A 22,453-nucleotide genomic window follows, 5' to 3' on the forward strand; every position below is an offset into this window, starting at 1 on the left:
TCTCAAAATGATCACCAGCTACAATCCCACGCGATAAACAATTATTTAACAAAATATTAATCTACGCGAAGGAAAGAATATACAGATTAGTATAAACAGATTTCCTCTCTGCTTTTGCCAACGATGTCGACAAGCATTCCCTTGACCACCTATCGCCATCTAATTTTTTACAGTACAATCTTTCCAACATATTTCTGTTCCTACAGATCGATTCTTGGAACATTTATGTATAAAAAAGTGTAAGGTAATAATTCTCATTTATGAAATATTTTGAAATTACAAATTGAGGTATCTCATTTAAAGTTTGAAGTAGGAATTGTTGTGATTTTCGGTGCCAATTATTCTATTTCATTTGTGTCGGTAGTATAGATTCCGTCAGATCATGTGAGTTGGGTTGTTTAACCACATGCTTACTGAAATCTAATCCAGGCTGAGACACGTTCTATGTTGGCTTCTGCTAACCGTGTGAGGTTAGTTGGTTATTTATGGAGTTCATAGTGGTTCATAGCTGCTTTTATTGAAAATTGTGTGAACACATACAAAAATGATTTCATCTTTGAGGTCAGCAGCATGTTCTCTTACGAGAACGAAGATTTCTTCTGTTGACAGTATGTCGAGAATACTGTACCCAAGCTTGACTAATACAAGATGTATGCATTTAACCTCTGTTAAGTTGAAAGAAATTCGAATGGTTAATATGAAAGTTCGAGTGAAAGACACGAATAAACTTAGTCAATTAGAAGGAGAGAGTTCCTCCATTGCTATAGACTTTTCGTAAGTATCTTGAACCATAAATAATTGTCCAGTGCAATTGTATGATAGTAGCGAACAGTATGATATTGTGATTTCATTAATCTTATCTACTCTATATATACAGGGTGGTTCATTAGATATTACCACCACGATTTTCGTCATTATTATTATTTGTAACAAAGAATGTTTATAAAAGGTTGATTGTGGTTTCGAGAAATGCATACCTTGGTGTTGTGAGTTACGCGAACACGAAGAAGAGATATGGAATGTTTTTTCCAATGTGGCAAACGTTTACATCATGTCATTTTCTGAATTGAAAAAGTAATGATTATATTACATTTTACATGATACAATCTTTCATATTAGCAATTGTAGTCAGAGCCTCAGCGTATACTTTATTTTGCAAGTAACCCCATAAGAAAAAGTCGAGGGGTGTTAAATCAGATGACCTTGCTGGAAAATGAATGGGACCACTTCATCCTACCCAACGATTTGGAAATATTTGATTTGTGTTGCATAATGTACAGAACAACCATCCTGCAGAGCCAAATTGAATTCGTAACATTATCAAGAGATTTCGTAACAACACTAAAAATAAAATATCTCCTTAACTAATGGTTTTTCAATATTAACACTTTACCGACCAGTGATTATAATTTTGAAAAATCTGTGGTACATGGCTAAACACTTTTTAATGGAACCTTCAATAGCAACAGCAATTTTCATTGTGAACTAGCAAGTCACCTTCAATAACGTCACCTAATAGTTTCATATAAGATTGCGATGTAAAAAAAAATATCTATGCTTTCTTTTGGTACAGCACAATTATTGAAAATCCTATTAATAGGCATTTGGTTGGTAAAGTGTTAATAGGTTAATACTTTTTTGTACATAGAGAATATGAAGCTTCGTCGATTGGTGCAGGAAAAAACATACGATCCCATTTAAAAAAAATACTGATGACCTCCATATCTCTTCCACGCATCCACCTACAAAAAAACTCACAACACCAAAGTATGCATCTCTCGAAACCATTCAACTTTATATAAACATTCTTCACTACGAATAATAATAACGACGAAAATCGAGGTGGTAATATCTGGTGAACCATCCTATATATGTATGACTATTGTTTACAGTGGTAATACAATGTTCCCGGATGAAACTACACCAGAAAAGGAATTTAGTGGGATGTTATATAAACACTTACCAATTATTAATGTAAAAGCAACACCCAATAATACAATAATGACTATTACTGATCATACGGGTAAATATTATTTTGTGAGCCATATTATTATAATCACATTATATTTACAATAGTATTGCTGTAGGCTTAGTATTAGGAATACATACAGCTGGTATTGAAGGCTTTAGAAATGCTCGGAAGGGTACTAATATCGCAGGGCAACAGACAGCCAATACGTTTGGACTTGTGAGAAAAATTTTTATTGTTGTATAAATCTAATATTATTTTCATCATTTGTATTTGAATAATAATGTTATGTTCTTTTTAAGCGTATTGTTGAGAAAGGTATAAAAACTGTTCGACTAAGGATACAAGGTATCGGTCCAGGCAGAGCAGTAAGTATAGAAGTTTGGTGACCATATTCTTTTTATACCTACTGATTTGTTCTAAATAAATTTATTTACATTCGTATAGGCAGCCATAAAAGGTTTCGAGTTAGCAGGAGTGGAGATTGTTTCTATCACAGATGACACTAGAGTATCATGGTGTCCTCCAAGGCCAAGGAAACCAAGAAGAATATAATATATAGGTTGTATTGCAAACTACCAAATAAATCAATCTGTCTGGAAGAATATTTGTAATCGTTAGGTGTAAAATTCAATTTGTTTTAAAACAGTTTACACATAAGTAGTGCTTTTCACTTATTATGTACAATATATATATATATATTACAAAATAGTATATATAACAAAAGAATTCTCCATTACAAATAAAATGACTAGACTCTGAAATGTATGTCATAAATTACTTAAACATAATTAAAATAACGTAACAAGATATCTTACTTATTATCACACATTTACTTATAAGTAATTAATAATTATTCTGATTGAAAGCGCATTATTTACATATTACAAAAGTTCCATCGTATTTTATACTCTTCTCAAGCATTAAGAATCTACTGTGCTTTTCGTCAAATCGTATACTTTTTCTAAGAATTGGAAATTATTAAATTTACGTTTGGATCCATAATGGCTACATTATGGATCTTTATGCAAATTTTCATGTTCATACATTATTATAAGAATCAAAATTTAAAAAAAATGCATTTCTTCAATTAAAAAATGTCTTACGGTAAACATGAAATGGTAATAGCATTAATGTTTGTCAATGTAAATGTTTCCTTGTACTTGAAAAATTTGCAAACATCATAAACACATGAAGATCCGCATTCTAACAATGACTCATGCTCCATAGGAGGGTAAATCAGCGGAATAACAAAGCTTTGAAATTTTCTTTATCATATAAAAAGCGCATATCGTGTAATCCAAGGTATGTACTCCGACACTCGAGTGTATATACCAGGAAGTCGTGCTCGGGCGCATCCTATTCCCCACGAGACTACACCAACGACCATCATGCTGCCGCCCGGATGATTTCCAATCATCAAAGGTCCGCCGCTGTCAGACTGAAACGAACGTTAAGCGTTTTGATCTCTTTTAAACAATTTAAGTCGGTAAACAACTTTCTTGGTATTATGATTTTGCTAATTTTAAACTAACGAAACTTATTGTTTTACGATTATTGTTAAACGATGCTATAATAGGCGAGTTTATCGTCACTCAAATGTTAAAAAAAATTATACGCATCTTTTAAAAGTATAGCTGAAATCAAATTTTTTATAATTTTCCAACATTTTTCGAATAGGTGTTTCTAATTACAAAGAATATACAGAGCCATGCAATAGAATTTTCCAATTTCGATAGCTTTACAAATCTGTTTTTCTAATTAACAATTTTGTGTTCGGTACAGTAGCTTTCTGAAGCTATTGCCCATGTTTTATCTAACTGTAATTTGACTTAATCCTTTACACTCCTTTGTCGAGTGTGACTCGACATCGAAGAAAGAAAAATGTAAATAAAACGGTTTTTTATATGTATTTGGTTCTTCCTTTATTTATTTAATTGTCTCATCTTTTAGTTCAAAACCAATATAAATTGCAGCAACGTTTGAGAGCTATATTTAATATAGTTAGTAAACAAAATTGTTTAAAATAAGTTGCGATCAAGGAACTGTCCTTTGAAGTAAATTTCAAATAAAATCCTCTCTGTTGTTTGCAACAAAATTGAAAAATAATTCACAGTGCAAAGGGCTATTTTGTAGGCATCCTTTCGAAATTGGAAAGAAATCGGACCACAGTTTAGTATTGTGGTTTCGCATGCATAATTTCTATTATTTGGACTATACAATATAATTTGCTTGAAGTCTAAATATTAAAAATTATAGGAGTTACAGTTCCTTCAAGAGGGGTACATTAAAAAAGTGTCCTGGCTGATACGATGGAAATAAGAAGAAAGGTCTGAAATTAAAAAAAAATGAAGTAGCATTTTTAATTCGTAGACATTTATAGTTATGACACGAGCCAAAAGAAATGAAATATCTCGTTATTTAACAAAATGGTGGCATTTTGAATTCTGATTTCTGATTATTTAGTCATTTCTTTCACATTTAACGTAATAAAAAATCGAAATATATCAGTATTTGTTGAAACTTTCTGAAGATTCTTATACATAAATTGAAGTTGATCAAACCATTAAATTTTGAGATATTCTGTTGGTCATATTAGAAAATAAGGTTTCGAGAAAAATGCTTTTAATTATTTTGACTGTCAGTTATTTAACTTCGTTATTCATACAAACTTAAGCAAACTCTATTGCAAATCATTTTGCTTCAAGAAATGTAAAAAAAGAAAAGTTGATTTTCTCAAGACGCCTGAGTATTGCAGTTTCCTACTCAATGTACAAGTAAGCTTGAAATGTCTAATATTTAATTGCAATTTTAATTTTAAATATAATTGTGCGATACTTTTACAAGAAAAGTAAAGAATTGGTAAAAGAAATATGGAGATAGAATTGTCGGTAGCCGACACAAGTTAACGTTCCAGTTATCAGCTCTTGTTCGTACGACTCCACGTTGTTTACACAATAGTCATGACCGACTAAAGACGGAGCGCATAGATCGTTAGAATTGTTCAACGTAGCAGAAGATCTCTCAAATGGTCTGCGAACGGAATCGCTAACAAGAGGATAAAACGTGTCGAGTCGGAAACGCATTCATATTCGCGAATTCTTCTCTTCCTATAATTATGTTAGTCCGGGATCATCATGTATCGTTGATATATTTTTCGGGCGGATATCGCATATAGGTGTTTCTCCTCTCCTTTCGCTCTTTTTTATTTTATTTCATATTGTTTCGTGGTCGAACAATTTGGTCCGCGAGCGAGCCACCCTCTCCGCGGACTCGCTGTTAATTCAACGTATGCGCGGCGGTCTACATGACCGCGGATATTTATTGAAATTCATGTCGCGCCCGTTCGACGGCGCGTGAATTTCGTGTATGAACGATTGACATGCAATGCGGCGCTAACTAGCGACATATGAATGGAAGAGGAGGGATTGATACAGGGCATGGGGGTGACAATAGGTATATGTTCATATGAAATTGTTACAATACGCTCCGGAGTAAAATGGTAACGCGTCTTACATATTTTCAAGTTTTGCAGTAAAAGCTGTATAAAAGAACAAGAAAATTCGCAACAAGAAAATCTCTACCCCGCTTCATTCAACACCGCTTATTGTTAGTTCCAGAACGAGGGGGTATGTCATATTCTATCCTTTTCCAACGAAAGATATCGTTGCTCGGTCGACTACTTCATGGGACCAGTAAACTCTCGGCCCACTCAAGAACACTGTCAAGCCGAACAGGTGTACCCTTATCCGCAATACGTCAAAAGCCGTCCCAACCCGTCGCGTCGTCTTGTATTGAAAGAACACAGTAGTTTAAAAGAGAGACTGATAGCAAGATATCCTTTGCTGATCGTTAAACTTAAACCTTTAGTGAATATTTGCTTTCATTGGATTTGCCATGTGTACCACAGTAGTTTGTACTAATCGTGCACTGAGAAAGGGACAAATGATGCTAGCGATGGATTTCACTTACCCAACAGGAGTCCCGGCCACCTGCTTCATGGCCAGCGCACATTTGCTTTGGCTCTACGCGTGCCGACTTGTTCTGGCTGGCGTACCATTCGCGACAAATGTGATTGTCAATCACACGAACGTCCACTTTCTGCAGGACATCTGCTCGTTTGTCTGGAAGATAGCAAATTAGCCTTAGTCGTTGAAAAAGGGGGTGAGGTGAAACATTTGATAGAATTGATTGGAAGTGTGTAAGAAGTTTTATGTATAATAATAACTCGACTGCGGATGTGCAATTTTTCATTTTTGCAGACAAATTTCAATAAAGTGGGAATGAATAAAATCTTATTTTCGGTGGTAGTAGCCTTTGTCGATCTGAAATAAGTAAAAATCGTATTAAATTCTGTGGAATTTTATATTCCCGCATTTTTTGAACATTTTTAAAAGCCATAAATGCATAAAGATTCGCAGTCTAATAATAATTATACCTTGTCCAACAAGATGAGGCAGTAAAGTAACAATGTCTTACTCGAACGGCTTTGTAATATCGTTGAACGAGGTATATACACACACCGGATCTTTATCCAAAATAAAAAGGTTGTGCATCAATTGCGGGACACCGGAGCTAAATATAAATTTATATGTATTTTTCACTAATAATTTTAATGTAGTGAGAATAATATATTAATACTCTTGTTTTCACTGTTTTAAATGGCACCTATTGATTTTTGTCATAAATGCATAAAGTCCGGAGTCTAATAATAACAATAAAAAGTTACTTCTCTCCGAGCTATACTCTATAATATTCAGTATTCTTTGTGGATAATATATGCATAATGTTGTACTGTTCCTTAAAGGGTTCGATAAGTTGTCCACAAGTTGCTATAGCGCTGTGGATAATTATAATATTTTATAATTATGGCTAGATATTGTGTTTTTCATTAATAACTCCTTACCCAAGCCATGGAGAAGATTTCCGGAAAGGAAAAAGTTATTTCAACGCACTACATTATTTTGAACACTAAACCTACCGAGCTTTAAAAATAGCCGGTACATGTTGTCTCTTAAAAATAACAAGATTCAATTTATTTGAACTTTGCCCGGTTCATATTATAATATCTGTGCTGCTAAACACATGTATTTATTCATTTACCACGAAAGCATCTTTATAATTTCGATAATTGTGAAGTAAAAAATCTGGAACCGGTCATTTGACCGATGGTGGTAGGTTTAGTGTGTTCATATAACATTACTAAAACTATCTAAATTTATTTATTGCGTGGCGCGACGAGCGCAAATTATCATGAATCTAAAAGCATTCGGGTTTCGTCGGCGAGATTCGATTTTCGGGAAAACGTCTTTTGGCCAAAAGTTAAATTCAAACGCTAGCCCTAGTTCGTTCGAGTCGACCAAGTAAGCAAGAACTTTTGTAGAATGCAATTCCGACAGCGAATTCGGTTAGATACTCCGGGCCCATTGCAGCAAAACTTTACGGTACATGTTGATAACTTCACCGTGTCTTTACTTATTCACTTGAACGGCAACGATCCCGTCGTTAATAAAGCAAACTGCGCAAGAAGCGTCCTAACTTCCTCTTATCTTTCTTAATCCAACTTACTTTCGTCTGTAAACCGTCGTTCGTTCTTTCGTACTCGGGACTTGTTTTAAAACGTCCAACTCGCCGAGGAAGCCTTTGTGAACATCGACAGACGTTCTGTTTTAATACCATCCAATTAATTTGATCAAGGGCCGAATAATCAATGTTAACTCTTCTACAGTTTAATACCAGGGAATTTTAGCCAAAGCAAAATGTCGAAATTCTTCTCTAGTCTTCCTTTACTGGATAATTAAAAGCTAATAATACTATCGCGTCAGCTATTTATGTTGTACATACTATGTATAATTCGTTGAAAGAAATTTTTATTTCTATGTATTAACTATTCCACATTACGTGATCACTAGCGACTGCGGATATGCATGCATTTCTGCCTTAGTGAAATTTTCAAAAAAATTCGAAAACAAAATCTGATACAATTTAGTACGATTTATAAGAAATAAATAGATGTTTCCAGTATTTGATAAAACAAGGTTCAAAGTTCATGAAAATACGTTTTCTAGTACGATTTATAAGAAATAAATAAAATAAATACATGTTTCTAGTATTTGATAAAACAAGGTTCAAACTTTATGAAAATACGGTTTCTATACCTTTGTGAATTTTATACAGGGTGTGGCCGGAAGAGTGGTACAACCGAGCAGGGAGTGATACTACATGTAAAAATAAGTCGAAAAAAGGAATAACATTTTTTCGTTTGACGCTTCGTTTTCGAGATAATCGAGTTTAAAGGTAGGCGCACACTAGACCGCACCGCGACTGCACGCCGACCACCCGCTTCCGCTGTTTTGACTTTCGTATGTGTAGTTCATAGTTCTATGTTTTACATCACGCGTGGGCAAATTTTTTCTCGATCGGAGGCATTTTCAAGGGATACGGCACTACGGCCGCCACGGGAAGTGAGACGCGCGAAAATGCCTCCGATCGAGCAAAAATTTGCCCACGCGTGATGTAAAAAAAAAAGAAATATGAACTACATATACGAAAGTCAAAACAGCGGAAACGGGTGGTCAGCGTGCAGTCGCGGTGCGGTCTAGTGTGCGCCTACCTTAAAGTTCCGCCAGTTCGCGTGCTTTACTTTAGTATATGGAGGAAGTAGAATTGGTTGATCATGGTCAGACGATTCCTATGCAATAGCACGTGTATTCGCTGCATTTTCAAACTCGATTCTCTCGAAAACGAAGCGTTAAACAAAAAAATGTTATTCCTTTTTTTCGACTTATTTTTACATGTAGTAGTATCACCCCCTTCTCGCTTGTACCACCAGTTACGAAACACACTGTATATAAAAAACAATACAGATAGCTAATTATCTAATTAAATGGAAGTAATTTATTAAACAATTCAGGGGTACTACCTGCACATAATACATAAAATACTTCATGAACATGAAAGAGCAAAAGGATAAACAAAGAAAAAATTCATCATCCCATTAGATCGCAGAAGAGTTAACGATCCTCGTCAGTCGGTCAAATTACTTGCAAAGGGATCCAAGTATTATTTACTTACGTTGGGTCCTGTTTTCACCGAGCCAACCCCATCCGGCCGCCTTAGCTAGTTCCCCCCCGAAGGCACTGTATCCTGGTTTCCCTGTGGCCACAGGTAAACAGGCGGGTTTCACGCTTTCCGACCAACTGATTGGCCGAGCGAGTTCCAGGAGGGCAATATCGTCCACGAATTTTCCGCATTTGTGGCCGGGGTGTAAAATAGCGTTCGTCACTCTCTCTTCTGTCGACGGTGGCACTTCCGCCCCTCTCAGATTGTGTTCCCCTAGACTGACTCGCAGCTGACCAATTGGCACCAACGATGTAAATCTGTTTCAAGCAAAAAATATGCTCTCAGGTACACAGTCTGTTAATCAGCTAATTTTTGTGATACAATTTTTAACAACTCACATCTGCATCCTTAACATTAGAACTACCACACCAGTTAAACTGACTGGTTTTACAATTTCATTTTAAAATTTTCTTACTTCAGGTTACATTTTTCTTCCGCAATGATGCGATGATTTTTGCAGCGATAACTAAAGGTGTAATATAATGAATTTTATTTTTGTTTAATTTATTCAGAATCGAAATAGTTTTGTGTATCATGGCTATTTATACCAATACCAGTCATTTTGACTGGTATGTAATAGCTCACCCTGTATGAAAGTTCGACGTTCTGTAATGGGAAATTCAAGCTTATCGGCAATTATTTCATGGGCGCTTATAATTTTAATTAGAAGCGCGTACAGTAGATCTAAAAAGCATTTGAACACTAAATTTCCGATTTGCGAAAGATCGTCGGTATTTAAACTATTATCATTTCGTAAAAATTTCAGACTTCTACTTTCATTTTTGCTTAAGATGATTTTGCACGATGTACAATGGTCTATTTGGCCTGAACAAATGGAAAAAAGTCGATTTCTAAATTTTTGCGTCATATAATTTTTGTTGTCGGAGCGCGGTGGTTGCTTTTTTTCTGCTATATCAACCTTCAATGAATGAAAATACAATTTAATTTATGATTTGCTAATACAAATAATAATTGCAAATTGTATTTGTAAATAACAATTAACTTTATTATTTTAAATAAATTCATTTAGACTTGCTCAAATAATAGATAATTATTTTCGCGTTTTATTTGAATGTCCAAATAACAAATAACTTGTTATTTAAATCATTATTTAAATAATTATTTATTTAAATAAATTTGTTTATTGCCCAACACTGTATAACGGATAGAAAACTGAAGAGACATTTTCCCTCGAGAAAGCTACTAATTGAAAAGCGTGTCTAGTCCACTGCTGTTACAGTAACATAAGGTACACTATGAGAGTTTTACACGACCGAACTCGTTTCTCATTTCGTTCTACAAAACAGTGAAAAATAATCGTAGAACAATTTTTAAGAGGTCGGTCGTTGCAAAAGGGGAGCTTCAATCTTCTAGTTTGTGGTGAATTCAGCTACGAAATAAATTTGCCAATGTTTTTACACAGGTTTCAATGCATAGCATTTCTGCGGAAAAATGGGTCTTCAGGTTCCCATCGGCTACATTATGCGAAAATATTTTATAAGGAAATGAGCAATGTTCTTCGAAAGGAGAAGCTGCAAGCTTTGAAACGAGTCAACATTTATTTTCGTACGAGATTATCACCGGTTGCATATCGACGATCTTTCCAGAATCGGAAATTTAGTGTTCAAATATTTTTTGGGTCAGCAGTAGGTTCGAACAAAGGATTCCGTTCTATTGGCTGGGAAGAAATGTGGCAAGGTTAAATCTTAACACAAGCTAGCGTATAAAAATTCCGACCAACTAGAAACAACAGAATCCGCTGGCAAAGCTGCTTCTTTATTCGAAACGCAAAGTCCAGAATAACTCGAATTAATCGTCAAGAGCATATTTTCCACAGCCAAACTCTTTAAGCTGTTGCTTTGTGCTCGGCAGTGTTACGTTGAAAAATGTCCAAGTAAAACATGCACTTTATACGTATTAGAGATACATGTAGGCCAAGTAGAACAAATGGCCCTCTTTATTCTCTTGGCCTCTTTTAGCCAGCAAAGCAGTCAAAGTCCGGCGACAATGCCACGTATAAGTAATCATCGTGGCAATTAAGTGCACTGAGAACAAACTGTGCGTGTGTGTCCACTATTGCCAAAAAACGTTTTCTTCTTACTTAACACATACATGGTTATATAACATGGTATACAATACATGGTTAAAGATTTTTTAATGGAATCTTCAATAGCATCAGCAATTTTCATTGTGAGCTATCAAGTCATCCTCAATAACGTCATCTAATAGTTTCATTTAAGATTGCAGTGTAAAAGAAAATTTCTATGCTTTATTTTGGTACAGCACATTTATTCAAAATCCGGCGGGGAAAGTGTTAAGAAAGCAATCTCGTGTAAACGCTGCAACATTTAACAATTTCCATGAATTGTTTTCAAAAAAGGTGATTACGTTGTAATTTATTTTAGACAAACGTTAAGTATAAATTATTTTAATCGTGTTAGCTACACTCTTTCGTCATACAGTTAACTTCTCTTTTTTAGTGAAAAAATATGGATAATAATCTATAGTATAGTCCCGTACCTATACTGTGTATATTTAATGGTTGTTTGATGTTAACGCTCATTAATCATGTGTGTAGATATTATTTTCTAAACATGTGGTCATATAAGTATTATCCTCTTTTGTTTTATCCAAGTCTTATTTATTTTAAACAGCGCGAGAGCTATACATAAGTACAGTGAATTAAAATAATATTGGCACACTTTTTAAAGTATATCTTTTTAATATTGGACTATACGACTTGGATTTTAGTGAGAATTTAGAACAATTAGTTTATCACAGGATACTGAACAAGAAACTTTTAAAACCTTGCAATTAGTCAGAACTGCAGGGAAAATGATAAAAGTTATTGTTTACAACTTTTTTCAGATAATTTGAAAAATTCGTTTCGTAGATCTGCATCAATTGTACACATTTTGAAAGTTTCATCAAAGTCGGCCAAGGTTGCTACGAGCTACGAACGTTTAAAGATTATGATAATTGCTGTTGAAAGAATTGTTTCCGACGATTTTTTAAACTATAATAAATCTAAGAATTCTTATATTCTTTTCGATGCCTGTAATTTTTTACTCGTCAACCGCTTTTCGATTTTTGCAAAACAGTTTAAACGGATGAAGTTTTACTTCTTCACAAGTTTTGAAAAACCACGTACATTGTTTCCCCAACGCAGAGTCGGCCAATGTTCATAAAAAAAGTTACAATAGTCATAGAAAACAATGGTAACTGCTTAATCGACTGATCGATTAATTAGGTAATAAACAGCAAATAAAAAATAAACCGAAAAACCGTATCAAGTCTTTTGCAATGACCCAATACATATCGTGAAAGCCATCTCCTGTCTCATGGTTGCAAGCAACATTCCTTTCGTTACCCCCAACCCCGGGCGTTCCTTCGCGTAAGCAGAGAAAAGCCAGTTCTTTCGCGAGCTTTGTGTTCGTTGGACGTCGGCAATTATTTAACCGGGATTTTTGTGTTCCGCCTTGTGGCGGTACACACCTACCAACCCGTGGCTCCTGTTCGGTCTCGAGTGCAACGGGTTCGGTTAATTAATCGGTTGCTGCCAGTCCCGAATAACTAACAAAATTATGGCAGCGAGCCGGTTTCTCTCGTTTCTCTCGCATTAGAGGAGATTGTTTCGTGCTAGTTTCTTCGTTGCCGCGATTCTTCCTCCGCCGCGGCGGCCAAGGTGGCGCAATCATGCTCGAGTAGTCGCGACTCGTTTCCCCAAGTTTCGTGGTCTCTCCTTTGCGTCCTTCATCGCCCCACAATTCGCCACGCTCCTTACGAAGCCCTCTATAATGACCCCTTCTCAACCCTCTTCGGGACCCTTCCACCATTGTACCACCAGTGGCCGTGGATTATACGATTTAATCTGGACGCATCATCGCCACTCCTCCCTTCCTTTATCGTCGCACCCTTCCAATTAAAATGCACCGCTGGCTAAACGCTCGAATCGAACGAAAAGGGTGACTGTGAGCGGTTTTTCTCCTCCCGCGTTTTTGTTACGGAAACGGGACTATTAATCGCACGTTAATCTAGTTGCGAATCTGTCGCGAGGAGCAACGACGCGACGTTGCTAATTATTTAGCGGTTACGTTGGGCCGGGTTCATTCGCGTTTTACACTCCTGAACAAAATGATACCGCGTATGTACCATGTTTAATTTTTCGGAAAACGACATCACAGTATTCTCTCCGTAACTGTCGAATCGATATCTACCGTAATTGTCAAAATGTTATTCCCACCACATTGCCGTATTTTAACGAGTCAGACTCGTCATGAAGATTTGAACAAAGTCTAACAAATATGAATGTTGTGTTTCTTTTAAGATGAAACCAAATTTGATTCGTTTGTAATCAATAGATTGCGGATTTTATGCATTTATGACAAAAAATGGGTAAGTACAATTTAAAAAGAACAGTGGTGATATATTAAAAAGATTTAAAGCCAGCAGTGTATTAATTTCACCTTAATACGATAATTAAAAGAAGAATGAAATTTTTGTTTGACTCCTGTGTCTTACAATCAATGCAAACATTTTCTTATTTTGCATAAAGTCAATATTTCAGCATTAAAATAAATGTAGTCATACAAAAAAGATATAAATTTTCTTTTCCCTTCTACGATATTTTTGGGGATGAATCACTGCAACTGTAAAGAAAATGGTACGTAAATGCAAGCTAAGCAAGAGATTTAAAATGGTACCAAATCCGATACAGTTACTATTATAATTACTTGTGCAATAAGCGATTAAAGTTTTGGGCGTGAAAGAGGTTGGCGAACGGAAAAGAAAGAGAGGTAGAGAGTCGAAGCGTCGAAACCTCAGTTCTCGTCTCGAACTGTCGCTCGGCAGACGATGTGACAGTTACGGAGAGAATGTCGAATTTTTAATGAAACACACGGTATCGTAACAATATAATAATATAATTGTTACGATGCAGGGAGAAGAAACCTATTAGTGGATAAAGTTCACCTCGCTGACTTTCTAAGCAAGCAGAAAGAGCTTCGTGGTAATATCGTTCATTAGACTGTGAGTTATGCAGTCAACAGTTAGTTTCATATTCTTATTGTTAGTTAAGCTCAAAGATTTAATCGAAGTCGACATGGGCAGTAGCAAGAAGTTAAGTAAAACCACAACTATCAAAATTATTGAATTAAAAAATCCACAAGTATTCCGGAAATTTTACGATTAAAAAAACGATGGAAATATTTTTACAATTGCCATCAGAATTACAATTGGATCGAAAAAGATCCATGATATGAATTGAAAAGATGGAAGTCATGTTTTTACATTTGTAAAAATGATCGAAAAAAGAATGGAAACATTGCTAATGTTTATTCACTTCGTTGTTTGTTACTTAACACAAATTTATACAATTTGTAACTTCGTAAGATTCACCAGTGGACCGTAAAACTCTTGAATTAGTGAAATCAACTTTTCTTTCATTCTGATTTTTAGAAAGAAGTACTACAAAAATTAGAGAGAGAATACGCATAAAATTCTGAATTTATTTATTAAAAAACCCGTTGGCTCTGATAAAGATCCTAATAAAAGCAACGCGATGCTCTCATACTTCTGCGAGCGATGTTATTTCTGTAATCATAATCGTTTGTAAAGGCGGTGTCGCACCAACAACCGATAGTCGGTTCACGTACTTTTCAGGCGTTGTTCCTCCTTCATTTTTCTGTCGCGATAGCTCTACAAATAATTCTGCTTCATGCTTGGAGCTGCATTAACGAAATTTATTTCGGTCGTTTCCGTGAACGATAAAGAAATCGCAGACAATGGCCGGCGAGTCGGATATATTTTCACGACCTCGCGTCTGGTGGCAACGTTTTGTCATGCGTTTTGCATGGCCGCTAGCAATTACCGAGTGGTCTGTAATCTACACGCAATCATGGTTTACAACGCCGAAGCTCCGCTGGATTCTCTCCCCAGCTACCCTGTCCAGTTTCAACCCCTTCTAACTCCTTCCTCCCTCTGTCTTTCTCTTTCTCGTTCATGTATGCATGCACGTACATTTGCTGACCGAAAGAGAGAGATAGAGAGAGGGACAGGGAGAGAGAGAGAGAGAGAGACACACGATGTCTACACGTTTCATCGCACACGTTACTGTCTCGCCGTTTAATTACACCTGCATGAACACGGTTCCACATAAATTTCTTTCCAATATCCAGCTGTGAAGAAATATTAAATACTTTCGCAGCTCTGTCTCACGATTTAATAAATATTCGAACAATTTTTAATCCTTCGTAGATTGTACAGTAACGGACAAAAGAAAGTTTAAAATTGAAATTTCTGTATCTCTTAATTTTAATGTTGAAAAGATCTCTTATTAGAACTCGTAAGTGTGAAGATATGAAAGTGACGTCTCACATGTTTTGTCGAATGTTATGAAAGAATATAAATTAAACATATAATTGAGTTCATAATTGTTGAAAGTACTGCAACACTCTGCCCTAGTCGAGAAAAACAATAATAAGCTGCAGGAATGTTCCATTTTTCAATTTTCGACCCCTTGCCGTACGATTTATTTTCCGGTTTCAGTGATTAGAACTTTTTTGTAGATCGTAAATTTCTAAAGAAGGAGAAAATTTATATAAATTGTATGCCCGTATGTTCTCCAACAGCTGTACATTAACAAAACCAAAATAGAATTTCGTTTCGGTTTAAAGGAAATTATTAACATATATTTTTATCAGAATCTGTTCAGAATCTTTATCACAAGTCAGACACGATATTGTAAGGCAAGGGGTTAAAGTACTAATAAAATTATAATTTGTTAATCAGGAATTCGTAAAAATTTTCTTCATCAACTAAAAATGATCTCATTATAAATATAAAATAAAAATGAGATTGTTGGTTGTCCAAGCGGTAAAGGAGTTGGACTGCCAAGCGGTAGACCGGGGTTCGAATATAAAAAATAAAAATGTATTAGTTTTTCTTAATACATACATTTTTCTGGTATTTTAAAAATCTGCACATGCCATAAATGCATAAAGATCCGCACAGTCTAGTAATAATATAATATTATAATAATAACTGAACACATTTGTTGATATTTCTCTTCATCCCTGTGGAAACATTCACTTCAATTAAATCGCTACTGCGTTTAGATTATAACAGCGTACCAAAAATGTGGTACTTCCTTGAAACGCGCAATTTAATAGATAACTTTTTCCTTTGCAAAAATGTTCCTCGTGGTTTTGTTAAGGAGTTATTAACACGAAACTTTACCGAGCCTCAAAAGTAACTGGAACGTGTTCCTTTATCAAAATGACAAGCATACAACGCATACAATGGCGCATACAACGAAACGATAACATCGACAACCGGCAAGCTAATATAAGCGTGGTATAATAAAAAATCTGGATCTGACAATTTTGACCGGTGATGGTAGATTTAGTGTTAACGAAAAACATGGACCAATCACATCGCGGCTACAGCGGAAAATATTTTCGCAAAGAAGAACGTTATTTCCAATGACCTTCGCCTCTTTCAAGGGAAATACAACATTTTTGAGACAGCCTGTACTCGTTAACATGTCACAATAGAAATTGTGGGTTAAAAGGACGGTTTGAACGTTGACTAGTAAAAAGCGACATTTTAAAATCTTTTTCCATTTTCCCGGAACAAAATCCTGACGTGGATAATACAAACGCATAGTTTACTTTTATCGTTCTATCTTAGTTCCAGCGATGATCGTTTCTGGCGCAGAACACGAGCCGGACTCTTGACTCTATTTGCCGGTCATGTTTACCGGTGCAAACAGCATCGTGTACGGTTTTTGCCCTGCCACAATGCCACTCGCGTTTCCGTACGATGAACGCCAGTGAAAAATACGACCGTGGTTTCATTTAAAATGTAATCGTTGCTCCAATTAACATCAATATCGCGGGAAACCGAGTACAGCAGCGCGGAACGAGCACGCGCCAGTCGTTTTATATAATTTTCACGAAGCGATTAGCTGTTCATCCGCTTATTCGATAATTACGAAACGGCTGCGAAAAGTCAGAGGAAACGTTTGTCAGTTGAACGCGGGGACTCGATTGCCGCGGACTGCATTTGCATGCATAAATTCATCACAACCGTGGAAATCGTACCTTGACGTCTTTCTATACCCCCACTTCTCCTTTTTTTTTGTACCGTGCGTCCGATTTAGTTCATCATTTTCAGTGCTGCCGGGATTATGGTTGTCATCGGTAAAAAGCAAGGAACATTTCACCAGAATTTCCTTTAGCGCGCACTACACTCAGTCGGGGATAATACTAAATGGACACTCTTGAAAATCGCATGACTTTTTTAAAATTGGTCCAAATGACTTGAATTATTTGAAGATGCTGGACCGCCTAGTTTGCTTCAATTGGTAGAAATCATTAAAAATTTTTTAAATTATGTTTTTCCAATTGTTCTTATCTGAACCTGTAACGATAATTTAAAAAATGCGGTTCGTAGATTTCGGTAATTTATATGCGTACTGGGCTACAAATGTTTAAAGGTGAACACATAAGGGCGAAATGCCTCGACAAACATCTGCGACTTTCACCCGTAAGCTCTGATCTTTAAACGTGTGTAGCTCGAATGAAATTTTCAGTATGCGCACAAGCTATCGAAATCTACAAAACGCATTTTTTTATACTAAACCACCGGTCAAATGACCGGTTTTATAGTTTTTATTTTATTTATATCGGGCACGAACTTATGCAATCGTCTTACAGAATTTTATATCGTTTTAAAAGATAATAATAACAAAACCATATTCAGTAGACGAAATAGTTCAGTAGACAGTTGTTCGAAATATTAATTACGAATCGGACTCGATGTTATAATGCAAGTGGTTAAGGATTCACAGCATGTTTCTAAAAGACCCACTCCTGTCGTTGGCCGCGTTCAACGAAAACATTTATTTACGTCGTCCACGGGAATATTTTTCCCGAGCGACACTTAACGCGTCCGATCAAATGTTTCTTGTCAAAGCTGGTGAAACACACTGACGAATTTTTATCAAACAATCCTCGATCGCCGTGCGCGCGTGTCTGCGTGTGCGCGCCATGTATACACCACATGAGCGGACGTACAGTCTCGTTATATGTACCGGTTCTCAAAAGGCTCAGCTGCGACAGTTAAAATAAAAATTTTCCGCGTGACTACGTGCTCGGATACAACGATTTCCGGCGTGCCAACTACCAGGCGGACGGCTCCGTGACTGTGCAGGAATTTTACACAGCAACTCTTTTATACGTCTTTCGTAATTTTTTTGGACACGGCCCGTTAAACTTTTTATCCCTACGCGGGCGTGATGATTTTTGCAGAACGGCCATCGTAGCAGTCCTCGCCCCTCTATGACGGGCCGCGCCGCGCCGGTTTCCAGCTTTTAAACCAGGCACAGATTCGCGTGGATTGCACCGACGGATTAAGTGGATTACGACACAGTCACTTTGCCGGAGCCCTTTGAGGCAACCGGATCTTAAAAAATTAAACCGGTCGTGCCCGACCGTAGTTTAAACCGCTCGTCTGTGTGCGCGCGCGCGCTTCCCGCGTCACCGTTGCTATTTCGCGCGTTCAACTTTCGCCGAGTGGGAAGCGTTTCGAGCGCCTAATCGGCTCGTTTACGATGCACAATTTTTTTATTCGACATGCCGAAAGCAGATTTATCTGTTACGCCGACCAAATGAGCCGTTTATTTCGAAAGTGGCCCACAAGTCCATTTAAGTTTAAATTGAGATATTTAAGAGTTCGCGTTTCAATGAAATGAAAAATATACGTATAGGATGTATCAGTGTATCACACTCCTTAAGTGTATCTAAGAGAGTTAAATTTACCATTCCTATTATATAGTAGCAATTATCAAGTGAATAATATGTGTCTTCGTACCAAGAATGGACTTAAGCCACTTTCAAAATTAACAACTAGATTTGTCATAAAATTGGAAACAACCCAAGTCCATTCGGTATAATTTAAAATGCTTCAAGTTGAAAAAACAATATTCAATTTATTTTATATTTCATCACGAAACTTGAAGAACACCAATTATGCAATTCAGGAAATCTTCTAAGGAGGGAGGGATTAAAATAAAGTTATCACCTTTTCCCGGCACTTCTTGATAACGTTATAATAATCTCGGGAGACAAACAGTAAATTATTTTTCTTTAATGACATTTCTACGACGCCAAAATCTCTGTCATTCGGTAAAAACGAATGTCCTGATACTAAGACAACTGACAAATTGACTTAGGGCACTTTCAAAATAAAAATTTGTATCATTCTATAAACCAGCTAATTTCTTTTTTACGAAAACTTTGTGATTTTAAATATATTAGTTAGAGTTTGCTTCAGAATAAACAGATAACGTAGAAATGTAAATATTGAAATTGCTAGCTTGATTATCCTCGAAAATGAACTTAGGCCACTTTCAAAATAAACGGCTCAAATATTTTAGGCGATTGCAATTAAGAATGCATACTTTTGAGCGACAGTGTAAATTTAGCAGCCCTGTAATGGAAGACTGATGGCGTGACGGGGAGGGATTAAAATTGTTGGGCCACCATAAAAATAGAATAACCCAATTCCTGCTAAACCGGTATTAACCGTGTCGTATTGGGCGTTATTTTTCAACCCCGCGCGATCGTATCAGAATAATTACGGGACGGTTTGTTGGACAAGGTGGTGGCTGCGTTGCGTTGACATTTACGCGGCAATACTGAAAGCGGTAGAAAATTTTGGCACAGTGGGCTCGTGCCGTGAATATCGTTCGCGATAAGATCTCTCTCTCTCACACTCTCCCTCTGTCCTTCTCTTTTTGCACGTCTCTCTCTCTCTCTCTCTCTCTCTCTCTCTTACTCTGTGCGTGTGCGTGCGTTTGTGTGTGTGTAAATTCGATTACGGGGAACAATGGGCAGCTTTCCATGAAGAAACAGTCGGTTTTCCAGCATGAATATTTTTGCAAGCAACCTGCATATTGATTACGCGAACACGCGTATACTAGCATCATTGTAAAGAACGGCGATATAAACTACGGCGGGGATCGATATTAACGTTATGGCGTAATGCTTTGAAATTTAGATGCCGGTTTTTCTGACGATATTTTTCTCTCGCCTAATGCCTCGGAAGCGACCTATCGAATTTAACGGCCGCGGTCGTTCCGGCTCGAATTTATAAATACTATTTGATCGAATAGTATGGAAATTTGAAACCTTGCAGCGACGATAGTTACAATTATATGCATCTGGGAATATCGAACGTTCCTCCTTTTTCATGAACGTACTATTTTTGTCGGGAATAAAAATTTCTGATTCGCAATATGAATATCATTATTTTACATAAATCTCCGCAGTATAGTAATAGTATTTCGACAAAATTTTGCGAATACTAATTTCAACCTGACTCTGGACAGGTCACATACAGGCTTGTTCAAAACTAGTAATGAGATGAAAAATGTATTTTTGCTACAAAACTTTAAAAAATGTCTGTTGGTCCTAGATCGTACGAAGGGACATGGTAATATAATGTTGAAGGGCATTGTTTTGAGTCGCGGAACAAACGCAGATACAGTATACTTACGAGCATAGGCAATGCGCCGCGGTTAGAACGAATTTCGAGTTGAGAATGGTCCCGCCGCAGAAGTGTCCTCCTTTCCTGCTGATGCTAACCATCCAAGGAAACTCGTGCGGTATAGCGTTTTGTCCTCCGACGAGTCTGGCTGCGCGTGTACCAATTGCTCCATGCCCGCAAGGTATGTCTGCAACTGTTAACGAAACGTCTGTTTAACTAACGTCCAGTAATATTGCTAAGCAATTGCAACGACAATAGAAAAATACAGAGTGTCCCAGAAACTTTTCACTTCGCGAAAATGTTTTCTGCGTCTCTGGTGAGGAATTATGAAAAGGAATTTTTTCTACAATTCCGATCAATTGCAATTTTTGAAAAAAATTTCTTTTCACATCTTGTAGTAAACTAATAGCTCTAGCTTTCCAAAAAAGTTCAAGTCGTGTAGTACAATATTAAAAAATTTATCGTCTTTTTTAGAGCGTCCGAATATTAAATCTGGTCACTGTAGTAAGCTAACGCACTATTTACCTTAACGCCAATACCACAACTTAGAAACTACAAACACACGCGAAAACGCCATTCTGTCCGCAACAGTCGTTGTCTGTTAGGATCGTTGTCGGTGAAAGTCGTTGTCTGGCAAAGTTATTGTTGGTCAAATCTGGAGTCGGTGAAATATTGTCGATAAAAACTGTGTCGGTGATTTTCATGAGACCCGCTGCGTTCAGCGGGACCCGTCCGTCTCGAGCAGGAATCCGTCCACTGCAGCCGCGCTCTGATTGGTTCGTGTTTTTCGTTAACCCCTTGTCGTATCATTTTCTTTACAGTTGCAGTGATTACTAAATGATTACTAAATGGTATTTCAATTAATTGTTTTCCTAATCAAGTTAATGTGATAAATGATAAAATGAAAATTCAAAATGAAATTTTTCTTAACAAATAAAATTTCCTTGAAGATGAATTATCATGATTTAAAAATGCTATAAAATAGTAAAATTAAGATAGATGAAAATAGACCTAATACCTCTCCGAATTTATTAGGGATAATTCGAAGAATGGTGTAAGCAAATAGAAAATATCATTCAGGCTTGATATGTCTTGGTGTAACTCTATTGGATTAGCTATAATAAAATTATCTGGGTCACTAAATGCATAGGGGAAGATTAAAGCTACAATTATAAATAAAAAAATAATCAAAGTATATCCAAGTCTTTATCTCGAAAAATGTTGTATGTAGGGTAAAGAAAATTTATACTTTTTGAATGGCTACATTTATTTGAATGCATAAATATCGATTGCAAACGAATAAAATTTTGTTTCATCCAAAAAGAAAGGCATAACATTCATATTTGTTAGACTTTGATAAAATCTTCATGACGAGTCTGACTCGTTAAAATACGGCAAGGGGTTAATAACTCCCCAATAAAGCCGCGGAGAACATTTTCGCAAACGTAAAAATCACTCCACGTAATTTCAGGAATCAGCCCTTTCAAGGAAATGCAACAATTTCTAGACACCATGTACAGCCATTACGATTGAATCGAAATTACTTGAATAGAGAAAATGTGTTCGGAAAAGTTGCAACCACCCAGAGACCTCGTTCTCGTTACACACCTTCCCTCTATTATTTTTTTTTGGTTTTTATGTTTTTTTTTTTCATTAAACGAGCTCGCACGCCAAGAGCAGCGCCCTTGTACTCGTGCCAGGAAAGTTCGTTTTAACTTTTATCGGAAATAATCACTTAGCAAACAGGCGTGTTCATTAATGTCGAACGGGATTCCGTTTGGTTCGTACCACACAGCGAACAGCGTTCTCTTT

At 36.5% G+C, this 22,453-nt stretch overlaps 2 protein-coding genes across 2 annotated transcripts in view; one reads left to right on the top strand and one right to left on the bottom strand.

Moving 5' to 3' along the window:
• Positions 1 to 436: 436 nt before the first annotated feature.
• Positions 437 to 2,733, top strand: Mrps11 (mitochondrial ribosomal protein S11). Its single transcript, XM_076442543.1, has 5 exons — positions 437 to 774; positions 1,893 to 2,023; positions 2,088 to 2,188; positions 2,272 to 2,337; positions 2,417 to 2,733. The coding sequence occupies exons 1-5, from the start codon at positions 545 to 547 to the stop codon at positions 2,522 to 2,524; spliced, it is 636 nt and encodes a 211-aa protein (XP_076298658.1). The 5' UTR covers positions 437 to 544; the 3' UTR covers positions 2,525 to 2,733.
• A 71-nt stretch (positions 2,734 to 2,804) lies between these two features.
• Positions 2,805 to 22,453, bottom strand: part of LOC143217874 (testisin) — a 34,445-nt gene continuing 14,796 nt past the window's right edge. Inside the window, exons 2-5 of the mRNA XM_076442542.1 lie at positions 20,651 to 20,834; positions 9,044 to 9,348; positions 5,942 to 6,093; positions 2,805 to 3,410 (exon numbers count right to left, since the gene is read on the bottom strand). Of these exons, the coding sequence (XP_076298657.1) occupies positions 3,243 to 3,410; positions 5,942 to 6,093; positions 9,044 to 9,348; positions 20,651 to 20,834 (809 nt within the window). The 3' untranslated portion in view covers positions 2,805 to 3,242. The remainder of the gene's footprint in view (positions 3,411 to 5,941; positions 6,094 to 9,043; positions 9,349 to 20,650; positions 20,835 to 22,453) is intronic.

This window comes from Lasioglossum baleicum, chromosome 18 (assembly GCF_051020765.1).
Source record: "Lasioglossum baleicum chromosome 18, iyLasBale1, whole genome shotgun sequence".
In the NCBI taxonomy this organism is placed as follows: Eukaryota; Metazoa; Arthropoda; class Insecta; order Hymenoptera; family Halictidae; genus Lasioglossum; species Lasioglossum baleicum.